This window comes from Pongo abelii, chromosome 13 (assembly GCF_028885655.2).
Source record: "Pongo abelii isolate AG06213 chromosome 13, NHGRI_mPonAbe1-v2.0_pri, whole genome shotgun sequence".
Classification (NCBI taxonomy): Eukaryota; Metazoa; Chordata; class Mammalia; order Primates; family Hominidae; genus Pongo; species Pongo abelii.
Window position 1 is genome coordinate 40,727,236 of NC_071998.2, and position 20,963 is coordinate 40,748,198.

General features: G+C 32.7%; 1 protein-coding gene across 7 annotated transcripts in view; it reads right to left on the minus strand.

The window, feature by feature from the left end:
- Nucleotides 1-20,963, minus strand: part of CNTLN (centlein) — a 352,032-nt gene that overhangs the window by 33,342 nt on the left and 297,727 nt on the right. For all 7 annotated transcript variants that reach the window (XM_054519817.2, XM_024252705.3, XM_024252704.3 and 4 more), the window contains 5 exons: nucleotides 13,136-13,327; nucleotides 7,870-7,967; nucleotides 6,259-6,385; nucleotides 4,771-4,908; nucleotides 4,002-4,187 (listed from right to left, as the gene is read on the minus strand). In XM_054519817.2, the coding sequence (XP_054375792.2) occupies nucleotides 4,002-4,187; nucleotides 4,771-4,908; nucleotides 6,259-6,385; nucleotides 7,870-7,967; nucleotides 13,136-13,327 (741 nt within the window). The remainder of the gene's footprint in view (nucleotides 1-4,001; nucleotides 4,188-4,770; nucleotides 4,909-6,258; nucleotides 6,386-7,869; nucleotides 7,968-13,135; nucleotides 13,328-20,963) is intronic.

Here is a 20,963-nt window from a genome sequence, read left to right on the forward strand (position 1 = left end):
CTTACCAAAGCAAGTATATATTGATAATGAAACCATTTATGCTTCCAGCTAAATATTGTTTTTTGGCTGGTATTTATTTCATAGCTAACAAAATCCACTGAAAAGATGGAGCTTGGCATATGATTCTCACATACAGGCACATTAACGAGCCTATATCAGGGCTGAGTCAAACTGAGCAAATACTTCTAGAAATTTCCCTTGTGTGTTTTTTTCAGTTATTAGGAGAATTCAAAGCCTCAGCTCTGCCACATATATCCAGCCCAGATGCTCAAAGTACTTGATTTCACCCCAGGGCCAAATTCCATATTCAAGACTAGATCTAGAACAGATGGCCACTCCACCTCTACCATAATCTGGTTGCACCCTATGAATAAATGAAAAGACTAAAGGGAACATAGATTCCACAACAGGGCCAGAACAAACATTATTACTATTAATACTACCAATAATATTTATTAAGTACTTTTGTGTACGTGATAACCTAATAAGCTCTGCATAGAATGAGTCCTGGTGATCATAATGTTCCATGTAGGTACTATGTGCATTCCTTAACTACGCTCATTAAGGAATGCACATAGTTCTCACTGTTCACAGTTTTCCATTTGAGCAGTGACTATATGTCCAGTACCATTCTTGAAGCAGATATAAATCAATTCCTTAAGAATTTAATGAGCCCTGTTATGTAACAATACCCTGAAGACAACAAATGACAACGTTCCTTTCCTCAAGTTGGCTTTAATCTACTTGAAACAGAAAGAAAAATACAAGTTTACAACTGTGTTAATGTACATATAATAAATGTTCAGGAGACGAGTCAGAGCCATACTACTACTGCTATTACTACCACTGATAATAATAGTTGATACTGGGATAGCAATTAGCCACTGTTCTGATCTTTAGCTATTGCAACTTATTTAAATTCTCACTTCGCTTATGTTCCATTATTAAACTCATTCTACAGATGAGGAAACTGAGGCACAAGGATTCAGTCAGTTCCTTGTGAACTGACTCTGGCTCTCTCTCTGAGAGAGAGAGAGAGCCAGTAAATGGCAGAGTTGAGCTCTATTCTCTTAACTACAGAGTTAAAGGACAGATTCATGACAGAGGAAGGCCCAGAGTTAAATCTGAAGGAGAGAACAAAGAGGGGAAGGCATTTTGGGTGAAAAGAAAACTTGAGCAAAGGCAGGAGTAAGCGCAATATGGGTGAAAGAGTAGTGGGAAAGAAGATTAGACTTCAGCAGAATTAACACCCAGCTATGGAAGGTCTTAAGTATTTAAAAAGGAGAAAGCATTGATCTAATGCACCTAATGTGGTAGTAGTTAGGGAGTCATTGATGATATGCTGCTTCAGATGGTGGGTCCTAAGCATTTCTGCCTAGACCTAGGGCCATATGTGCAACGAAAAGAAAGATGATAATCATGCCTTTCTTAAGACCCAAATATCCAGTCTCTGCCATCAATATATGGTTTTGGCATTAATTTGCTGGTGGCCCTATATTTGAAAAACAGGTTATACAGCAGACATGGTACCAATAGCAACTATATGTTGGCACTAAGACACGGTTAAGAAAAACAAATCTCAAATTGCCATTGGAAGTCATCAGTTATAAATGGTCTCACTAAATGCCAAACTGATATGTATTGTTATTTGAATTCAATTCTTAAAAACAATGTAAGGAAGTGCTTCTAAAACTTTATTATGTATAATAATCACTTAGTTAACTTGTAAAATGCAGATTAGGCTCCACTCCAGACAGGATTTTGATTCAATAGATTTGGGGCCCAATATTGTGTATTACATTTAAATGCAATAGAAACAGGATTCTGATGCAGGTAATTTAAATACCAAACTGAAACAAAGTGTAAAAATTCTGAAAGAGTACCGAAGACAGCCTGTCCATATTTATCATCTTTCCCTATTATATAATCTTTGAAACATTATTCAAATTAAAAAGTCATGAAACCACAGCAATCCTGAATTCATCTATTAAGACATCTACTCAATATCATTGTTGGTGAACAATATGAAGGACTAACATTACCCTTGAATAATTAGAGTTTAGATACCCACTTCATCATTAAATACTATTTATATCATTGGATATAAAGAAAAAGTTTCTTAAAGATAATTTTTGCTGAACTACTTTGTATGGAGAAATATACCCATTACCTTATCATGGAAGTCATGAAACTTCAAGTATATGATAATCAGATATACAGTCATGAAATTAATTTTTCTATTTTGAAAACTTCTGATTCTCATTCATCCTTCTTTTTTAAAGTGCCACATTCAAACAATATTTCAAGGAAAAACAATGATTAGCATTTTGAATAAATCTCATAATTATATATTTCATATTTTATATCTTAGCCAAAAGCTCCACAAACAAAATGCTAAGTTGAATATAAAACAAAAACCAAGATTTATGAAGGTAATACTCATAATAAAAATGGTTCTACATCATGAGTAAAATAATGACTATATATATATAACTTTAATTTTAGTTTCAGGGATACATGTGCAGGTTGGTTCTGTAGATAAATTTTGTGTTTCAGGGGTTTGATGTCCATATTATTTCATCACCCGGGTAATAAACATAGTACCCAGTAGGTAGTTTTTCAGTTCTCACCCTCCTCCCACCCTCACCCTCAAGTAGGCCCCCATGTCTATTGTTCCCTTCTTCGTGTCCATGTGTACTCAATGTTTAGGTTCCACTTATAAGTGAGAACATGTGGTGTTGGTTTTTTCTTCCTCTGTTAGTTCACTTAGGATAATGGCCTCCAGCTCCATTCAAGTTGCTGCAAAGGACTTGATCTCATTCTTTTCTATGGCTATGTAGTATCCTATGGTGTATATGTACCACAATTTCTTAATCCAGTCTATTGTTGATGGGCATTTAGGTTGCTTCCATATCTTTGCTATTGTTAACAGTGCCACAACGAACATATGCATGCATGTGTCTTTATGGTAGAAGGATTTATATTATTTTGGTTATGTACCCAATAATGGGATTGCTGAATCAAATGGTAGTTCTGTTTTTCACTTTTTGAGAATTTCCAAACTGCTTTCCACAGTGGCTGAACTAATTTACATTCCCACCAGCAGGGTATAAGTCACAATATTTACTGAAAGTGTTCACTGTAAGTTAAACAGTGAAACTATTCAACAAGCATTTACAAAAAATAGTGTTTTGAATCTGGAAAAGGTAAATTACATTTACTAAAATTAATACTTTGCAATCATTTAGGATCCTCAGAGGCAGGCATTATTGGCTTGACTTCACACCAGTTGAAATATTCATTAAAAGAGATAAAGGAGATAAAATGTTTCATCAATTCATTTTGTAGATATTTTTAAAATGAGAAAACTCCCAAGGTATCTATGATTTCCAAAGAAGCAAAGTAAGGAATTTCCTCTACGTGGAGTACTCTTAATAGTGGCATAAAATGTTATTAACTTCTATGTCTAGGGGAATTAAAGCTTTCTAGGGCTCTTCAGCTTTTAGATAATTTCTAGATGGTACACCTCTGCAGATACTTGAGTTTGTCTTCTCTTTGTTCTGTTTGTCATGTGCCATTCCTCTGTCTATTCCATGTCTTGATAGTTTGTGGCCTGGGCTTCAGATGTCTCTTAGCATCACTGAACACTGAGGAAGTTTCTGGTTGTTCCTGCTTGAACGATTTTCAAAAGGAGAGTAGGGTGGGAATGGCTTAATTCTTTCAACTTAAAACCTGTCCAGATGACTTGACTACTACAATTTCATAACTAAATTGACATTAAGAAAGAAATATTAATAAGATGGTAGAAAATGTTAAATTCAAACTATAAAAATAAATTCTGTATGGAGGAATTATTAGCAATGTGATAAATAGGGTAGGAGAAGATGCTTTGTGTGTTAGGAAAGCAGAAAGAAACTTTATTCCCCAAATCATCTCAAGTAAGCTACTGCCTACTCTACCTAAAGTAAAGTACAAGTTAGTAAATGACAAGTAATTCAAACCTTCACAAATTTGGTGAACTCTTCTACTTTTTCATTGGCTAACAGCAATGTCTTCTGTGCACCTTCTAGGACCTGTTCACTTTGCAATGCTAATCCTTGAAGCTGCTTAGATGCTGCTGTTTCAATTTCTGCCATTGCAGATTCAGTCTCACTTATTCTTGATACTAGGAGAGTAAGCTTGAGATCCTGCAAAAGATCAGCAGTCATAAAATAAAAGATATTTTATAAACAGATTTGGAAGAGTTAGTTATACATGTCAAATAAGGAAAATATTTTATTATTCTATGTATTTATTATTTGGGTAAAATTAATGATTATTTTCATTAATTTTCAATAAAACATCCTAAGTACATATTCTCATATACTTATCATCTAAATTAGTTTATGATTTTTAAAGATTACAAATAATTAAAAGCATGGAAGCTATTTTAGACCAAAAGATCCTCTACATAACACAGAAACATTTAGTTTCAAAGTTTAATGGGCCTACAAAATTTATATCTACTTGTATAAATACCAGTGTTCAATAATAGTTTTCATTTCTTAAAAACTATCAAGGCAAATACAACCTGTTTTCTCTAATACAGAAATATCTTTAATGTTAAACAAATGTTTAGTGTTTCATGTAGAGATACAAATCCTCTTTGCACTTATCTGTAGTGTTTAAGTAGCTTGTGGTTTTGGGAAGGAAAAAACCAACAACGTTAAAAATGAAACAAACACCATTATATTCCATCTCTAATCTAAAATGCCCTCTTTAAAAGCATACCTTTTTTTCTAACTCCTCTTTAGATTTCTGATACATCTGTTCATACTGTGACTTTTCTTTTACAGCAACATTAAGTCTTTGCTTTAGTGAATCAATTGATACCTTCTTGTTGGAACATTCTTCAGTTAATGTCTTTACCTGCATTAAAAGCATAAAGGTAATTATTATTGTTGAAGGCATTCTAGTAATATACTGTGTTTGTTCCAACAGAAACTAAATGAGTGAATGAGTCTACTTCCATTTATTTTCTCATAACGTTATCAAATTCAAGTATTATACTTACAGAACTCATATTATGAATGAAAGTAACAATCCTTAAATCAGTAACAAAAACCAAAAGTGCACACAAACTAAATGAATACTGGTATGTATATTCTTGCACCCAATAACACAATATTAATGTTCACTACATATCCATTAATTACTAATCTAAACTTCCTAAGGCAGGAGATGATTGTTTTGACTCTGAAACAAGCCAAGTTATAGATAACTTTCCATTGTATTCTCTAAAATAACTATTACATATCCTTTTTTGGAGGAAATAAAACAATAGGATATTTTATATACATATATATAGCTTATTTATAAGATTATAATATGTATATGTATCTCAAAGCATAACAGAAAAAGTAGTTTTTCAGTTTAATGCCACTAAAGATATATGTTATTTATATAAAGATTCCAAGGCTATGTATGAAATTATTATTGAAGTTAAAAAATAGCAAAATTGAAAGGATAACATTGAAAAAGCCTATAGAAAGTGATTTTAACTTGCACAGGTGTGTGGAAGAGAAGAGAAAGAAAATCCATATGGATTCGTCATGCTCATGTAAAAGTTTCTTTCTTAAATCCATTTGACCTAACAGATACTTAAATTTTCATTTTCAACAAGAAAAGTAAAGGAGATGTTCTCTCAGGTGTGGATAACATTTAGTGAATGCCAAAGCACAGGGTGCTTTATGAGTCGTGAAGACAGCACCTTTAAAAAAAAAAAAAAAACCTTCTACTTTGGGTCGTATATTACGTAACTACTTTAACTACAACTCCCTTTGCATGCACAACTCCCTTCCCATGTAAAATTCATTAAGGGTATCCAAGAAGAAAGTATATTTTTAAAGAACTTCTGATAGTTATTGGTAATCAAGTTTTCACTAAGAAATATAAGCTTGATTCTATCATAAATTAGTTTTAAATAAAATACTGAATAAAATGTAATTATGTATCCTAGAAATATTGAGGATTTTTAATCTTCTCATGGGATATTTATAAATAGAAACAGAATGTGTGGCCATACTATGTATGAGGTTTTAGAGAATTGAATTTTAAAATAAATAATGTACTTTCAGAGCAAAGAGTGTTACTTTGTAACAGTAAATACGTATCCTATCAATATTTTCTATACATTTATTAGGATTAAATGTTTGTGGTAAGAGAGTAAATACAACAGGAAGTGATATTTTTAGTGTCAGTAAAGATAAAAATTGATACCTTTTTATCAAGATTTTGTAACATTTCACTAAAACTCTTGTTACTTTCCAAATTTACTTTCTGTCGAAATTTCAAGTCCTCTATCAAATGTCTTTTCATAGTTATATCCCTCTCCATTCGAGACATCCTTGAAAAAAAAAAAAGGTGACATCAAGAGTGACAGAAAATGCCTTAACAGTGGTGATATCTTACATTTTACCCAATATTATATCTACTGTTAGTTTTTAAATGCTATGTGATATTGACACTGTAAATTAGTAAAATGAATTGCACTGCATAAGATATTGTTCTTTTAATATTTTGAGCACTTGTAAAATCTATAGTTGTGACTTGGTTAATTATACAATTACATATATGTATTAAAACAAAAAACATAAGAAATGAGAAAAATTAATAACACTTATGAAAACTTAGAACTATTTCATTTAAATTACATTTTTACATTGCTGTGAAAAATCAAAGTGATATATGAAGATAATCAAAAGCATAACAATGAAAAGAAAAAAAATCTTATACTTCAGTAAAGAAATGCAAACTCTTCTAATGAAACAAAATTAGCCATAATGTCTTCTAATTTAATATAATTTGAGATTCAATCCACACATCTGTTTACCATAAGTTGATGAACTATTAAGTATAAAATGGTAGATGCTGTGAGAACCACTACTACTACTGCTGCTGCTGCTACTACTAAAAGAATGACAATAGCTAACATGTATCGAAGGCTTACAATGTTTCAGTCACTGTTACAAGTGCTTTACATGTATTAACTCATTTATTCCTCATAAGAACCTAATTTAATATTATTAAATTTAGGCATAGGCCTAGTAGGTAGGGAAGCCAGGATTCAAAGAGTGTTAATCTAGAGCCCTGTTAAACAATAAGCAAGACTTACTCTTAATTAATAAATAAACTTCAAAATATTATCAGTTAAAAAATTAAGCAAACTTTTTGTCTAATGCTTTTATCTATTCATATCACTTCTAAGTGCTCTTCACTTATAATGAGGTCTACAGGTATGTTTGTGAGATACATATATCTTAAATGTATCAGTGACAACTGGAATTCCATCTAAACATCTTACTATTTCTAAGCAATAGTGTAGCTTTGAAAGATACAGAAAGAAAATAATTTTGATTCAGTGGGATACAGCATTTAAAATCTTTTTACTGATAAACACAAGAGTACAAACTTTCATAACCTCCGGTTATTTTAAACACAAGCAAAACTTTCCTTTTTCTACCTTAGCTTTATAAGCTTAGGCATTAAATCCAATACAAATACTAATCATATATTTGGGGGCGAAATAACTGCCACGTTGTAAATAAAGTTTTTCATTCATAGTCTCGAAGCCATTAATTTGTATTTATTCAAAATTAAATATGTTTAATAAGGGAAATTTAACTTCATCCTTATTCTAATTTAAAAAAGTAAATAGCTTGCCATTAATCATGCTATACATAGTATTCCTTAAACTTTCATCTTACGTAGGTTTAAATATGAACTAGGGAAGGAAAACATTAACATTAGCAGTTTCTTGGGGCACGTTTAATAGAGTTGGCTGCCACTAGGTGGCACCAAATACAATGGATAGAAATACAAAGACCATACTTTTCATGCATTTCCTTTATGTGTTCTTCTTTTGCTAGGAGTTCAAATTTCAAAGACTTCACATTTGATGACTGTTTAGTGAGTTCATTAGTAGCATTCTAGATTAAAAATAGAAATAAATTTAAATATACCTTTCAACCTTGGTCTAAAGCAGTATAAAAATAAGTGCCATTCTAAAGAAGAATACATCTACAATAATTATGGTAAACAATAATTAAAATGAATATTTTAATATTTTAAATGCTTTATTGTATATGCTGTAATAGAAATAATAATACTAAAACTTTTATATAACATGCCAAACTATAGAGGAACACAATCATTTAAGAATTGCAAAGAGTATGCATCCAAAATACATTTATAGGAAATATGAATTGTCCTCGTATAATGTAAATATGTGAATAATTAAGAATTTTAATGATTTAAGAAGATCACTTAAAACAAATACTTAATTTACTAACATCTTAGACGAAATATGGTCACAAATGCTTTGCTGCTCATCAAGCAGGGGAATCTATTTCCCAACCCACTGAACATAGTCTGGCTTGTGACTTGCTTTGTCCAAAAGAATGCAGCAGAAATGAATTGTGTAAATTTCAGTTCCTGGGCCTTAAAGCTTTGTGGCTTCTCTCTTTCCCTTCTTGGAATGCTGCTCCAGGATCACCTTGCTAGGAATACAGTTGATGTATCATGTGGAAGTGTATCAAGTACTCCAGCTGACAGGTAGTAGACCAATTGTCCGATCTATGAGTGGGCTATTTTGTATCTTCCAACTAGGGAAATCTTTGGTTTGAAAAAATCCAGGGATATGAGGTAGCCCAGAAGAGACCAGCAAAAGAACTTCCCAGTCAACCCACAAAATCTTAAGAAATAATAAACTGTTGTTTTAAGCCACGACGTTTTGGGATAGTTAGAGAATAATGATAACTGATAGAAAACCTCATGAATACTCAATCCTTCTTTACTTGAAGTTATTAATAATGCTACTTATTACATTATTTATAAATAATTATTAGTTTTTCAAAGCAAAACATGTTTGTTCTGTGGTATTTGTTGTCAGTACAGCCTAGGAACCAGAGGTGGTAACTAGAGTGTTAGAACACCTTTCAATTTTGACTCTAGTTCCAACTAAATGTGTAATCTAAGACATCACTTAGTCTTTTTGGTATTTTACTTTTTCCACACTCAAGATAGTGTTGACATACATTAATCCATTTCTTAAGTTTTAAAAGTATTAAATGAATATAAATATAATAAAATATAATAGCTTTTAAAATATTTGCAGTAGTTATTTAGCTAATATTTCTAAACTACAATACATTTTTTCTACTAGAACTATTCCTAGGTTTGGATGTTTGACTCATGCTAAAAATAATTTGAATTTGAAAAGATTAAACTATTAATTGCCCAAGGTAAATGTAATTCATCAGACTGACTTTAAATATCTCATGGGTATAACATACAAATAGAACATTTGAAATAATTTTAATTTTTACATGAAACATTAATTTTTCTTAAAAACCCAAAGCTACCTCAACATGGTAACTCTTTTGAATGTTATGTTTTGATCAAATGTGCGTGTAATGCAATCAAAATTTCTACCATATTTTGCATGTTTACAGTGATGTATTGTGTCTTATTTTCAGCACTGCCTGAATAACATGTTTCACACTAGTCACACTAGTCAATTTATCAAATAATTGAAGTGTTTGCTTTAATCATTAATTTTCAATTCTTTCTCTGATGATTGTTCATTCCGTTAGAAATATGGACATCCATGATTATGCTAAGCTAATAGTGATATGTTAATATAGTGATATTATAAATATTATCACTATAAATTATATATGATATACTAATATGTATTATATTATCACTACACTATAATATAGTGACGGCTTTAGGGACTACTGTGATATAAATGTCTACTTATCCCTCCTCTAAATGGTCCCAGACTGTGCTTTTCTAATTTTGTATTTACCTTAACATTTCCATATTGCCTTTTTTTCCTCTGTCAATCTGTTGGTTGTAATTTTTTGTTTCTGTGTCATTATTCCCGCCTAAAAACAATCATCCTACCCCTTAATGCGCATAATTCTAGTGTGCTGCACTGAAGGTGTCTTCTGCTGAGAAGTAAAATAAACTTAGAATTGTATTTAAAATAAAAGATACAGGCAGTAAATAAAGCCTGACAGTATCTTCAATGGAATGAATTAAGTGGATATTAAGATAACTGGTTGATTCTTTGTTGTTTTTAGACTTAAGGCTGTATTTTATGTGGCTGAAAATGCTGTTAACTCTGACTTGGAGAATTGAGAGAAAAGCAATTTATAATAAATAAAACAATGCCAGGTTGAGATACACTTTGGCCAAGATCTCTAAATCTAACAGCTATTTCATTTGATCCTCAAAAATTTTTATCAGATGGGTAGAAAGGTATCCCTGCTTTAGACCTCTAGAGAAGTTAAGCAATTTCCTTGACCAGGTTGACGAGAAGTTAATGGCCAAAAAGTGATCGAAACCCACGTCCTTTTTCCCTTTTCCATTCCCTACTATACAATATATATCTGTAACATGACTTAAAATCTGGTAATTTCCTTGTAATACATCCTTTGATGTACGATGTAAAACACATACATCAAAAATGTCACAATGGTAAAAAGTCATCCCTGTTACAGCTTTCCTATACTAAGTTTATTGAATATTTTTTTTTAATTTGCATAGTATAATAATTAGGAGCATGGACTATGGAGCCAGATGGTTTGAGTTCTAATCTCGGCTCTATATACAGTACTTGTGTGATGTCGGACAAGTAACTTATTCTTTCTGTGTCCCAGTTTTCTCAACTGTAAATGAACCAGAGACATCAGAAAAGTATATATAAAATTACACAGAAAAGTCTAATATTAACTGGATAGTATAGAAAAGATGTATATAAACTTTTAGTATATTCGAATCTAGCCAATTTTCTCAATTAAGTCTAAAAACATTAAGTAGAAAATACGTTACGTATTAGAAAATCACTATATTAGCAATTTGATATCTGTTATGTGCTAAATTCTATTTCCCCTAAACAAATTAGTATGTTGAAGTTCTCACCGAACCCTCAGTACTTTAGAATGTGACTGTATTTGGATATAAGGCCTTTAAACAGATAATTCAGGTAAAATGAGGTTATTAGGGTGCAATCTAATTCAGTCTGAGTGGTGTCTTTATAAAAAGGGAAATTAGGACACAGACACATAGAAGGAAGACCATGTAAAGACACAGGGAGAAGACAGCCATCTACAAACCAAGGAGAGAGGCCTCAAAAGAAATGAAACCTGTTGACACCTTGATCTTAGACTTCCAGCCTTCAGAACTGTGAGAATAATATATACGTTTGCTATTTAAGATAACCAGTCTGTGGTATTTTGCTATGGAATCTCTACAAACCAGCATCAAAACAAAAATTTTTAGTAGTAGACAGTATTATGTACTTAAAGGTACTTGGTCTTCTAGGAAATTTCTATATGAAAACATGAAACAAGACAAAAGTAAAAACTTATCCTTTTTGTCTCTATACAGTTTGGTCAGTGTTCCAAGACTGTTAGATTATGGACAATCACTTCAAACTAATTGCTTGGTTCTCTTTCTGACTCACACATTCCTCCAAAGCAAGAAACAGATTTGTATGTGGGGTAAAAACTTATACCATGGAAAACCATAATGCAAAGAACTTACAGACACTCATATGGATCTATTATTACTAAAAATTATTAGACCATTTGTAGTAAATAAAATAAGTAAAATATAAATCAACTAAAAACTTTATGTAAAAATTATAAATTATGATTTATGTATAAATCAACTTAAAACTACTTACGTCTTTTAGAAGTCAGATTAGACAATACTGGACCTAGCACTCTATTTTATCTTGGTGAAAAACAAAGTTATATCAGAATCATGAGGACTTAAATGCATGAAGAATCACAGAAGTAAGAATTAAAGTCTATGTGATAGATAAGATCAAGGAATATCTCAATGATTTTATCTTCTCTATATGAAACCTTAACACTGAAATGTTCAGTTTACACATTTTATCCCACATTTTCAGAGACACATTTTAAGATTCATGCCCCAAAATTGCACAACACTTTTTCCTTCACATTTCTAATATTTTATAAGTTATTTAAGATTATAAAATGTTGTGACTGACCCAAGTTTGACACATAAAAATTGACTAAAGAAGATGGTATTCAAGAAGAATCCCAATGCTAGTTTGTATATTTGGTTACTATTAATAAAGCAAATTATTTTCAAGCAATAATAAACTCATTCATTTTAAATTTTATCCTATTTATCCTATGAGTAAATCTGCACTAAAAGATATTATTGAAGGGTGCACATATCCTATTTGGGATTGAAAATAATGATGAGTCTATTTGACAATTCAACATAGTATTCCAATACCCTCCTAACAGGGATGATTATTCCATTTCTAATGTACTCTGTACATTTACAATCAGGATTTTCTTTCTAGTGACTCACATTATAGCAATGGTCCCATATATATTGCCCTTTTTAGCTTCTAGCCAGCAATCCCCACTGAAGAAAATAATTAAATATGAGGAATAAATGGGCTTAAGAAGCATGAAAATGAACTTTCCAATTAAAACTCACTCACAAATCCTATTTCTTACAAAGTAATTCTATTTAAACTAAGGACAGCCTTACTTTTAAGTTGCTGACAGTTTCGCTTAGTCTTAGATTCTTTTTATTTTTCCTCTCATTGCTTTTTCTCTACATACTTCCTACTATTTTAAGTTGGTTGTTGGTTGGAGACAGAGAAGGAGGAGATAAGTGGGAGGGAGAAGAAGCAGAGAGCAAAAGTGGGTTGGTTTCATTCTCAAGTTTAACTTGCTGGAAGTATGTAGAGAAAAGCAATTCTGTTTATGTTGATGCATTACATGTCTGAAAGGATTCTGTTCAGCTGGAGGGAGGCATGGGGGCAGAAAGAAGTATTAGAGTAGCAGATATTGGCCAGTTTACAGCAGCTCCTAAATTAGGGTTTCATGGTATCTTGTCTTTTTCAGAGAATGGTAGTAATTCATTACCAGATAAGAATCTACCAGGCTAAAAATTAATGATGAAGGCAATATTAATAATTTTTGGATTATCTATAACATAATTTACCTTTATTAGAATAAATTAGTGTTCACATAAATATGTCTTGCAGGATTCAAGCATAATGTATGTTTTCATGCTTAATAAACTTTATAATCACCTTTAGTTTACACTGCAATTGCTTCATTTCCAAATCCATGCTCCTTGAAGGACCAAGTGATGTAACTTGTATCCGTGGAAATGTTACCTGGGAATTTTCTTCTGCCAAACTTGTGATTTCAGATGAGGACTCCAATTTCTTTAGTAAATCTTCTTTTTCTTTCCGAAGCCCAGCCAAATCCAAATTTAGCTTCTTTTTTTACAAAAAGAAAATAAATATAAATATATTTTAAAAGTAACTACATTTAATCTAACAATTATCAGCATAAAATTCTACAGCTAGGAAAATATTAAAGAGAACTGAAATTATAGTTATTATACAAACTTTACAAAAATCTTAACCTCTATTAGATTTTGCTTATAGTAGTAGGGCTTGCAAAGTTAAAACAAAGAGAAGCAGCTGTACTCAGTATCTTTTGGTTGGCTGGTCCTGACTGATGATGCACTATTTCTTTACCTTCACACATAGATGGGTGAGCCAGAGATTCACATATTTGATAACCTTGACTTCAGAGCTGATGTAGTACTTAACTGGGAAAAGCCAAGCTGGAGCAGGACAGGATAACAGATGTTAGCTGTTTATTCCACTGGGTAGGTCTTACCATCCTATATAGCAGCCAAAATGCTTCTCATTTAGCAACACAAATGTTAAGTCCAATTAGCAGACGAGGCTTGTTAGAGATTTAGTTCAAATAAATAGCGTGCAAACAAACTCGCTCAGTTTTATGCACTTGATTGATTGTTGAAAAGTCCTGTTTCTAATGTTGAGGTAGAAATGCACTAAACTCCTTACATTTTGAATTTTTAATAGCATAAACATTTTGCTAAATGACATAATAGTAATGTTTTTATGAAGGAGTGTAAAAGAAACTCATCTTAACGTTAGCCTTTCTCATTCACCAATCTATAGTGAGCAGAATGTCACCAAACTATAATGGCATAACAACTCAGAGCTGCTTAAGAGGGTGTTTGCATTACTATTTTATTATTCCAAAGAAGCTTATAATGTGGTACCTTAACATAAGGTACAATTAGACAAATGATACTGAAATCTCTCAGAGGGGGAAAAATCTTTCTTTGTTAAAATTCCAATTAGAAATAGCAAAAGATGTAGCTAAAGTGTACAGTAAGATAAACATGAAACATGTTACTTAAGTATTAATACTATATTTAAAACACAATTTCTAGAAACTATACCATAATTATATATGTATTTGTATATGTAAGTGCATATTATTAAATATGAATATTTCAGATCATGGATTCAAAACTAGAACTTGATATACTTGAGATTAAACTATGTTTTGATAACATAAAAAGTATGCTGTGGTGAAAAAAACCATTTGGCTATACTTTAGCTTTATAATCTAAAAGTATGGTTCTATAGATTTTTAGGAAATTGCTTATGAAATTTGGTCCATGAAATTTGTTCATGAGTTGCCCCAAAAGAACCTAATAATTAATATCTAAAAGTAAACTCTTAATCTCCTTAAACCTGGAAATCTTCCTGGCTAATATTCAAGCTTGAATCCATCTCCCTCCCTATTTATTCATTCTCTATTTATTCATCCAATCAATTGTCAGGTTCTACAAATTACATAGTGTTTCTCATTTTCATTCCTTTCAGCCACTCTCTTAATGCAAACCCTCATTATCTCATTAAGACTATTACAACAACCCTCTCTCTCCCGTCAACCTTTCCCTACCTTCATTCCACCTTTTATACAACTTCCTAAAACAACACTGACCTGTTATTACCTTAATCAAAGCCCTTCATGGGTTCTTCATTCCAACAGAATAAAGCTCAAATGTTTGTGGATAATAAGGCTCTCTAAGATTAGGCTTCAATTTGTGTTGCAGTCAGGCATCACATGAAGCCAAACCTGCCTGCCATTCCCCAAACCTACCTGCCATTTCCCAAACCTGCCTGCCATTCCCCAAACCTGCCTGCCATTCCCCAAACCTGCCTGCCATTCCCCAAACTTGCCTGCCATTTTTACATGGATGACTCTACATGTGGTGTTTCTTTCTGCTGAAATCTGTCTCATTTTTAAAGGGCAGCTTAGTATTCCTCCTTCTTGAAGGCTTCTTTGTTCTTTTCTTCTTACTGGAATACTTAGGTGGCTTCTCTCATTTGTTACACTTGTATGCCACTAGATTTCTGTCTAATCTTCCTACCTGGCATATCCTGACACTATAAATGTACCTCCACTGAGGAAAGACCAAGTCAATAAATACATTCTTCTAAAAGACATGCATATGTAACTTTCAACTTCAATTTAACAATATAAAAATGTATTAAATGAAGAAATACTGAAATTATGGAGGCAGTGAACTAAATGACTTGTACTTTATTAAAATATAATGTTTTGATTAAACAATATTTAAAATCTACAATCTTGAAAACATATTTCCAGTGTTAGTTATATATGCATAGAAATGCTATGCAGCATCTGTTGAAATAGAGGAAATATGCAAATCACACATTCCATCAGTTTGGAAACCTTTGGTTCTTCTTAGTATTGTGGACAAATAACTGGAGCTCTATTACTAACTTCTCTCAGTTTAAAAATTCTACTTCTTACTTGAGAAAGCTATAGATGAGAAAAAATGTATAAATAACTTTCTTTTGCTTACAAGTGCTCTAGGCTGTGAGACAACTTTTGTGGGTGACCTTGTTAGAAAGAGACTGTGCTATAAAATCTACCAACAAATTAAGATTACTCTTAAAATTGTGATTTTTCTTGTTTATTAGCAGCATGATTCCTATTTCTCTATTACCTTTCTATCTTCAAGCAAATGTTTATAAGCATTTAAGTCATGTTATGTTAAGAACAAGTGAAAACAAAACACACATGGAAGAGTCATAATTTCTGGATTCGAATTCTCTGGGTCTACTGCTTACCAGCTGAGTGAGCTTGCACAAACACATGGCTTTGTTTCCTCGTTTAAAAAGAGATAGTGCTTGTCTACCTAACAAAGGTGATCTCGAGGACAGAATCTTAAAACGTCTGTGATTGCACGTAGTAGATGTTCAATGTGCAGCATTATTGTCAGCATTGTTATCTTGTGGTAAAGGCTACTATATAGTGTCTGAGAAGTGTGTTAAAGGCTGAGGAGCTAGATTAATAAAACTTTAACATGTATATACATAATAACCTGGTAATTTCTCTCATGACAGAAACTTTAGTTTGTCTTAAGTCATAGTTACTTGTTTGACTAGAATCAATCTAGGATCCCTCCTACACTACTACACAGGTATTGAAGGCAGATATGCTCCTCTGACTCTATATCCGCAGAAGTGCAATCCGTCTACAGTCTCCTAAACATCTATTTCAATTTAAAAGTTGACTTCAATAAGTACTGAGATTTGTATTGATTTACGTGTAGTCAATTATTTCTAACCAAAGGTTATAAAATAGAACTTAACACTATAAAATTTTTAAACTAGATACTATCTATTAATAATTTATTTAAATTTAACATTGAGGAAGCATAAATCTCTGAAAAGGAAAGAACTCTCTAAGCGACTGTAAGAAGAAATAAGAATGTACTGAAAAACTTACTCTTCAGTATAATATCCTGTGGTAGACACAATTCTCAGATGACTCATGCTCTGGTACAATACCCTCCCCTTGTATGGGACCCAGAAATACGATATGCTATCATTCCCATGATTACATTATGTTATATGCAAAGAGGATTCTGTAGATGTAATTAGGGTCAGGGTCCCTAATCAAGTTTCTGAGAGCTAATCAAAAGCAAGCTTTTCTTGGCTGGTCCTGACCTAATCAGATGAGCCCTTTCAAAGAAGGCCAGAGGCATTCTCTGAGGTCAGGAAGATTCCCCCGCTGGCTTTAAAGAAGTAAGTTGCCATGTTACGAGAGGAGCTACAAGTCAAGACCTAAGGGAGGCCTCAATGAGTTGAGAATGATCCTTGGCTCTCAGCCAGCAAGCCACAGACCTCAGTCCTATACCCACAAGTAACTGAATTTTTCAAAAAAGGCAGCCTGGCTGACACACTGATTGCAACCTTGCCACATTCTGAGCAGAGCACCCCACTAGGCTGTATCAGACTCCTGACCCAATGACACTGTGAGGTAACGAATGCATATGTTGTTTCTCAGCTGCTAAATTTGTGGTAATTTGTTTTGTAGCATCGAAAATTAATATGGGTCCTGATATTTTTTTAATCAGCACCTTTCTAGAACTTATTCTTGTTCTCTTACTGCCACTCTGTCCCATCTCAAGAAAGTATCCCAAACCCCATAGTGTGTAGACTTTACATAATATTCTCACTCTGGATTAATTTTGTTTTCTTTATCCATAATTTTGTATTCATTTTATTTATTCAATTGCTTTACAAATTGTCCCATTTTCTTTTCAGACGAGGTCTTGCTCTATTGCCCAGGCTGGAGTGCAGTGGCTCAATTATAGCCCACTACAGCCTCAAACTCCTGGGCTCAAGGGATCCTCCTGCCTCAGCCTCCTGAGTAGCAGGGACTACAGGTATGCACCATCATACCCAGCTAATTTTTAATTCTTTTTGTAGATATGGGATCTTGCTGTGTTGCCCAGCCTGGTCTCGAACTCCTGGCCTCAAGCAATCCTCCCGCCTTGGCCTCCCAAAATGCTTGGATTATAGTCATAAGCGACTGTGCCTGACCCCCATTTTCTTTTTAATTTTTTTTGTTCTTTTTCAGTTTATTTGTATGTTCCATTATCTATGCTAGAAATATAAATTGCCTCTACCAGATCTGCATTTTGTAGTTTAACTGACAAGCAAACAGCCTCTGGCCAGAAGCTTTTGTTTGCTGCTCTCAACTGCAACTGTAGAATCCCATGAATAGGGTAAATTAGTCTCCCCTAGCCTATTTTCCCTTGTTTTCTTATATGGGATTTCATTCACAAACTGCTTTTATTCGTGGCCCCAACTTGACATTTGCTGGGAGATTTAGATACAGAGTACCTAGATTCAGAACCTGATCAATATCTATCATTTATTCTTTTTACACACACTATGTAGTTGGCACTATACTATTTCTCTGTTTTCAGTAAGAAAAGGTTATAAATAATCCTTGCCTTTAGGTAGCTACTGGTCTATAATCCAGAAATACGTAACAATAAACTATAGTAAGTGCTATGAAGAAACAAAACAGGAAGCTGAGGGAATTGCTGCTACCTTCAATTCCTGTCTGGTAAATGCTGGCTAGAGCTTGTTTCCCTACCCATATTCCCCTGATTTGTTCTGTAAAATGTGATCTAAGTACAGCATTGAATGTCCTAGCTTAGATCTATGACCACTCTGCTTTCCAACTTTTACTCAAGAGAAGGTAGTTGCCAAGTCACTGGTCAGTAAACTGGGGGCAGTCTGAGGACATCAGGCATCCCTTCTCCATCAGGGAGACCAGGTAAACATTTTAATGTTCAGGAATGAACTACCAGAAAAAATAAAACAAGGCCCTTGGAAAATATTCTTCAGGCCCAATAATGAGAAATAAAGGGCTTAGAAAAAAAGCTGAGAAAATCATTTCCCTAATTACTCCCAGAACAATATATTTTTAGATACTCTCTGATCTTGACGTCTCTAAAGAATAAAATATTCAATATTTGCCTATTCAACGAACATGTTGCTAGTTGTAGCACATGTAAAGAAAATGCTGTTGGGTATCCAACTAGTTTAGAAGCAGTGCTCCAAGGGAAATGAATGGGATTGGGTATAGCTCTTTCCTTCTAAAATAAAAGTGATTCTGACCTACAGTTTTTTTCTGGACAATATCCATCCTACAGCATTCAAAGACACAGTTCAGTCTTTCCCATTTGTTTTTTACCACTGGATTAAAAATTTAAAGTAATGAACCATTTAAAAACTTTGGAAATATTCTTAGTTGGGACAGTGGAGTCTGAAACATAAAGACACAAAATTCTAGAAAATCCAGCCAAACATGAGGTGGAATGCCAGAGACACTGGATCAGGGTTTCTTGGAGGCCCATGGAGGAAACAGCTGGTGGCCAAAGAACACTTTGCAGTCCATGCTGGAGTAACGGTGAGACGCTCAATATTGAAAATGGCCAGTCAGTAACCAGAGTAAAAAGTGAGGCTTAGTTCCCATCTATAACAATAATGTACTCTCCAAGTTTTCTTTCTCCTTTTGAAAGACAAAGGGCTTGACAATCCAAGTAGAGAAAAGCAATCATTAAACGAGAATGATTTGTTTCCAATAACTTCTCCAAAATCTCTCATCTTAAATTCTGCTTAGGACTGACTTAAGACTATTTAATGTTGAATACAGAAATAAGTTCATTTACATTCTCATAATCTGATTATTCTGATTCATAATTAAGTAGAGGCAGCAATTTTAAAATCTTATTATTGTGTTTCTAAAAAATTACAACATAAATTCTGTTACCAGAATGTAAATAAATGAGACTGGAGAGAAAATTCTAATTGAACAGGATATATGTAAATTCTACAGCAAGAACTCCCTAGAAAGTCACCATAATCTTAATGATATTCTCCCTCCTGTGAATAGAATCAATGTTCTTTTATTGAGAATATTATACTTTTAAAGGGGATAAAACTGAAAGAGATAAAATTCTGTATGTTGTCCAGGTATAGGACTAAATTCACAGTCAATTCAAATGTATGAGTTATCAAGACAATGCCATCATTTTCTATGTCACTAACAAATATTTTCCATACAAGACTTATTTAAAAAGGTAAATAGTTCAGATTAATAACTTCCAAGTTTAGTAATTTAAAAGTAAGACTTTTAAATTTAAAACATTAATTTTCTTCTGTTACGATACTTGAGATCACCAAGAGAAAGAATTAAAAATTAAAAACCAATAACCAAAAAAATATCTTAGGCAGAGATGTAATTATTTACGTAACAAAATTTCTTCTGAAAAATCCACTGAGTTACTGCATCACTCATTTATATACTATTTTCTGACAACTGCAGTTATGAAAGGGCTACACTATGTTTCACAAAATGTCAAGCAAATGAAGGTAATATAGAGGACTTTTCACCAATGCTTTTGCTAGTAGTTAGACTTCAGTAGCCTTTAGAGACCATTAAGTACCTTTTGGCTAATTGGCCAATGGTAGATTAATCCTCTTTTTATTCCAGCAACACTATTTTAACACCCTTACACTTTGTCAGTGCAGAGTCTGAATGACAAAATAATATTGTGCATGAATAATAAGCAGAAAAGTTAAATTAACATTTCATGTTTCACATGCCATACATAGGTGTCAGAAGAACTTTCTTTTTTAAGTCACTGACATTCGACTTTTTTAAACAATCTCATGTTGACATCTTATTGAGGTGAATCTTCCTAATTACTGCTAATTGCCTATCAAGAAAAAAAACTCTTTTCATGAAGTGTAGTTGTCTGCTACAGATGAACCCAGCTCCGGTGTGCACATTAAAGACAAAGCATGACACTTAAGGTGCTACTTTGTTATAAGGTCATACTAAATATGGTTTGCAATTAACAAAGCAGTTTTTTTATGGGTCTGAAAATGCCAATCTGTCTTGATGTGTTCAAATTAGGTTCTATCAGAGAAATATGGATATCTGCATATGGATAAGAGATATGCTACTCTCAATAACATTTACAAGGAGTTAAATTAATTCAATGCCCTTATACTTTGTAATACAAGTTCTAGCTAATGTCCAATTAAATAATTATTTTATAACTATGTTTAAATATTTCTCAAAATGAAAATCAACACTATTATTTCAAGTGTCAAATTATTCATAACAGTTTACTAATACTTTTAATTCTGAAAGACCAAAAATACTCAAAACATTTAACAAGTA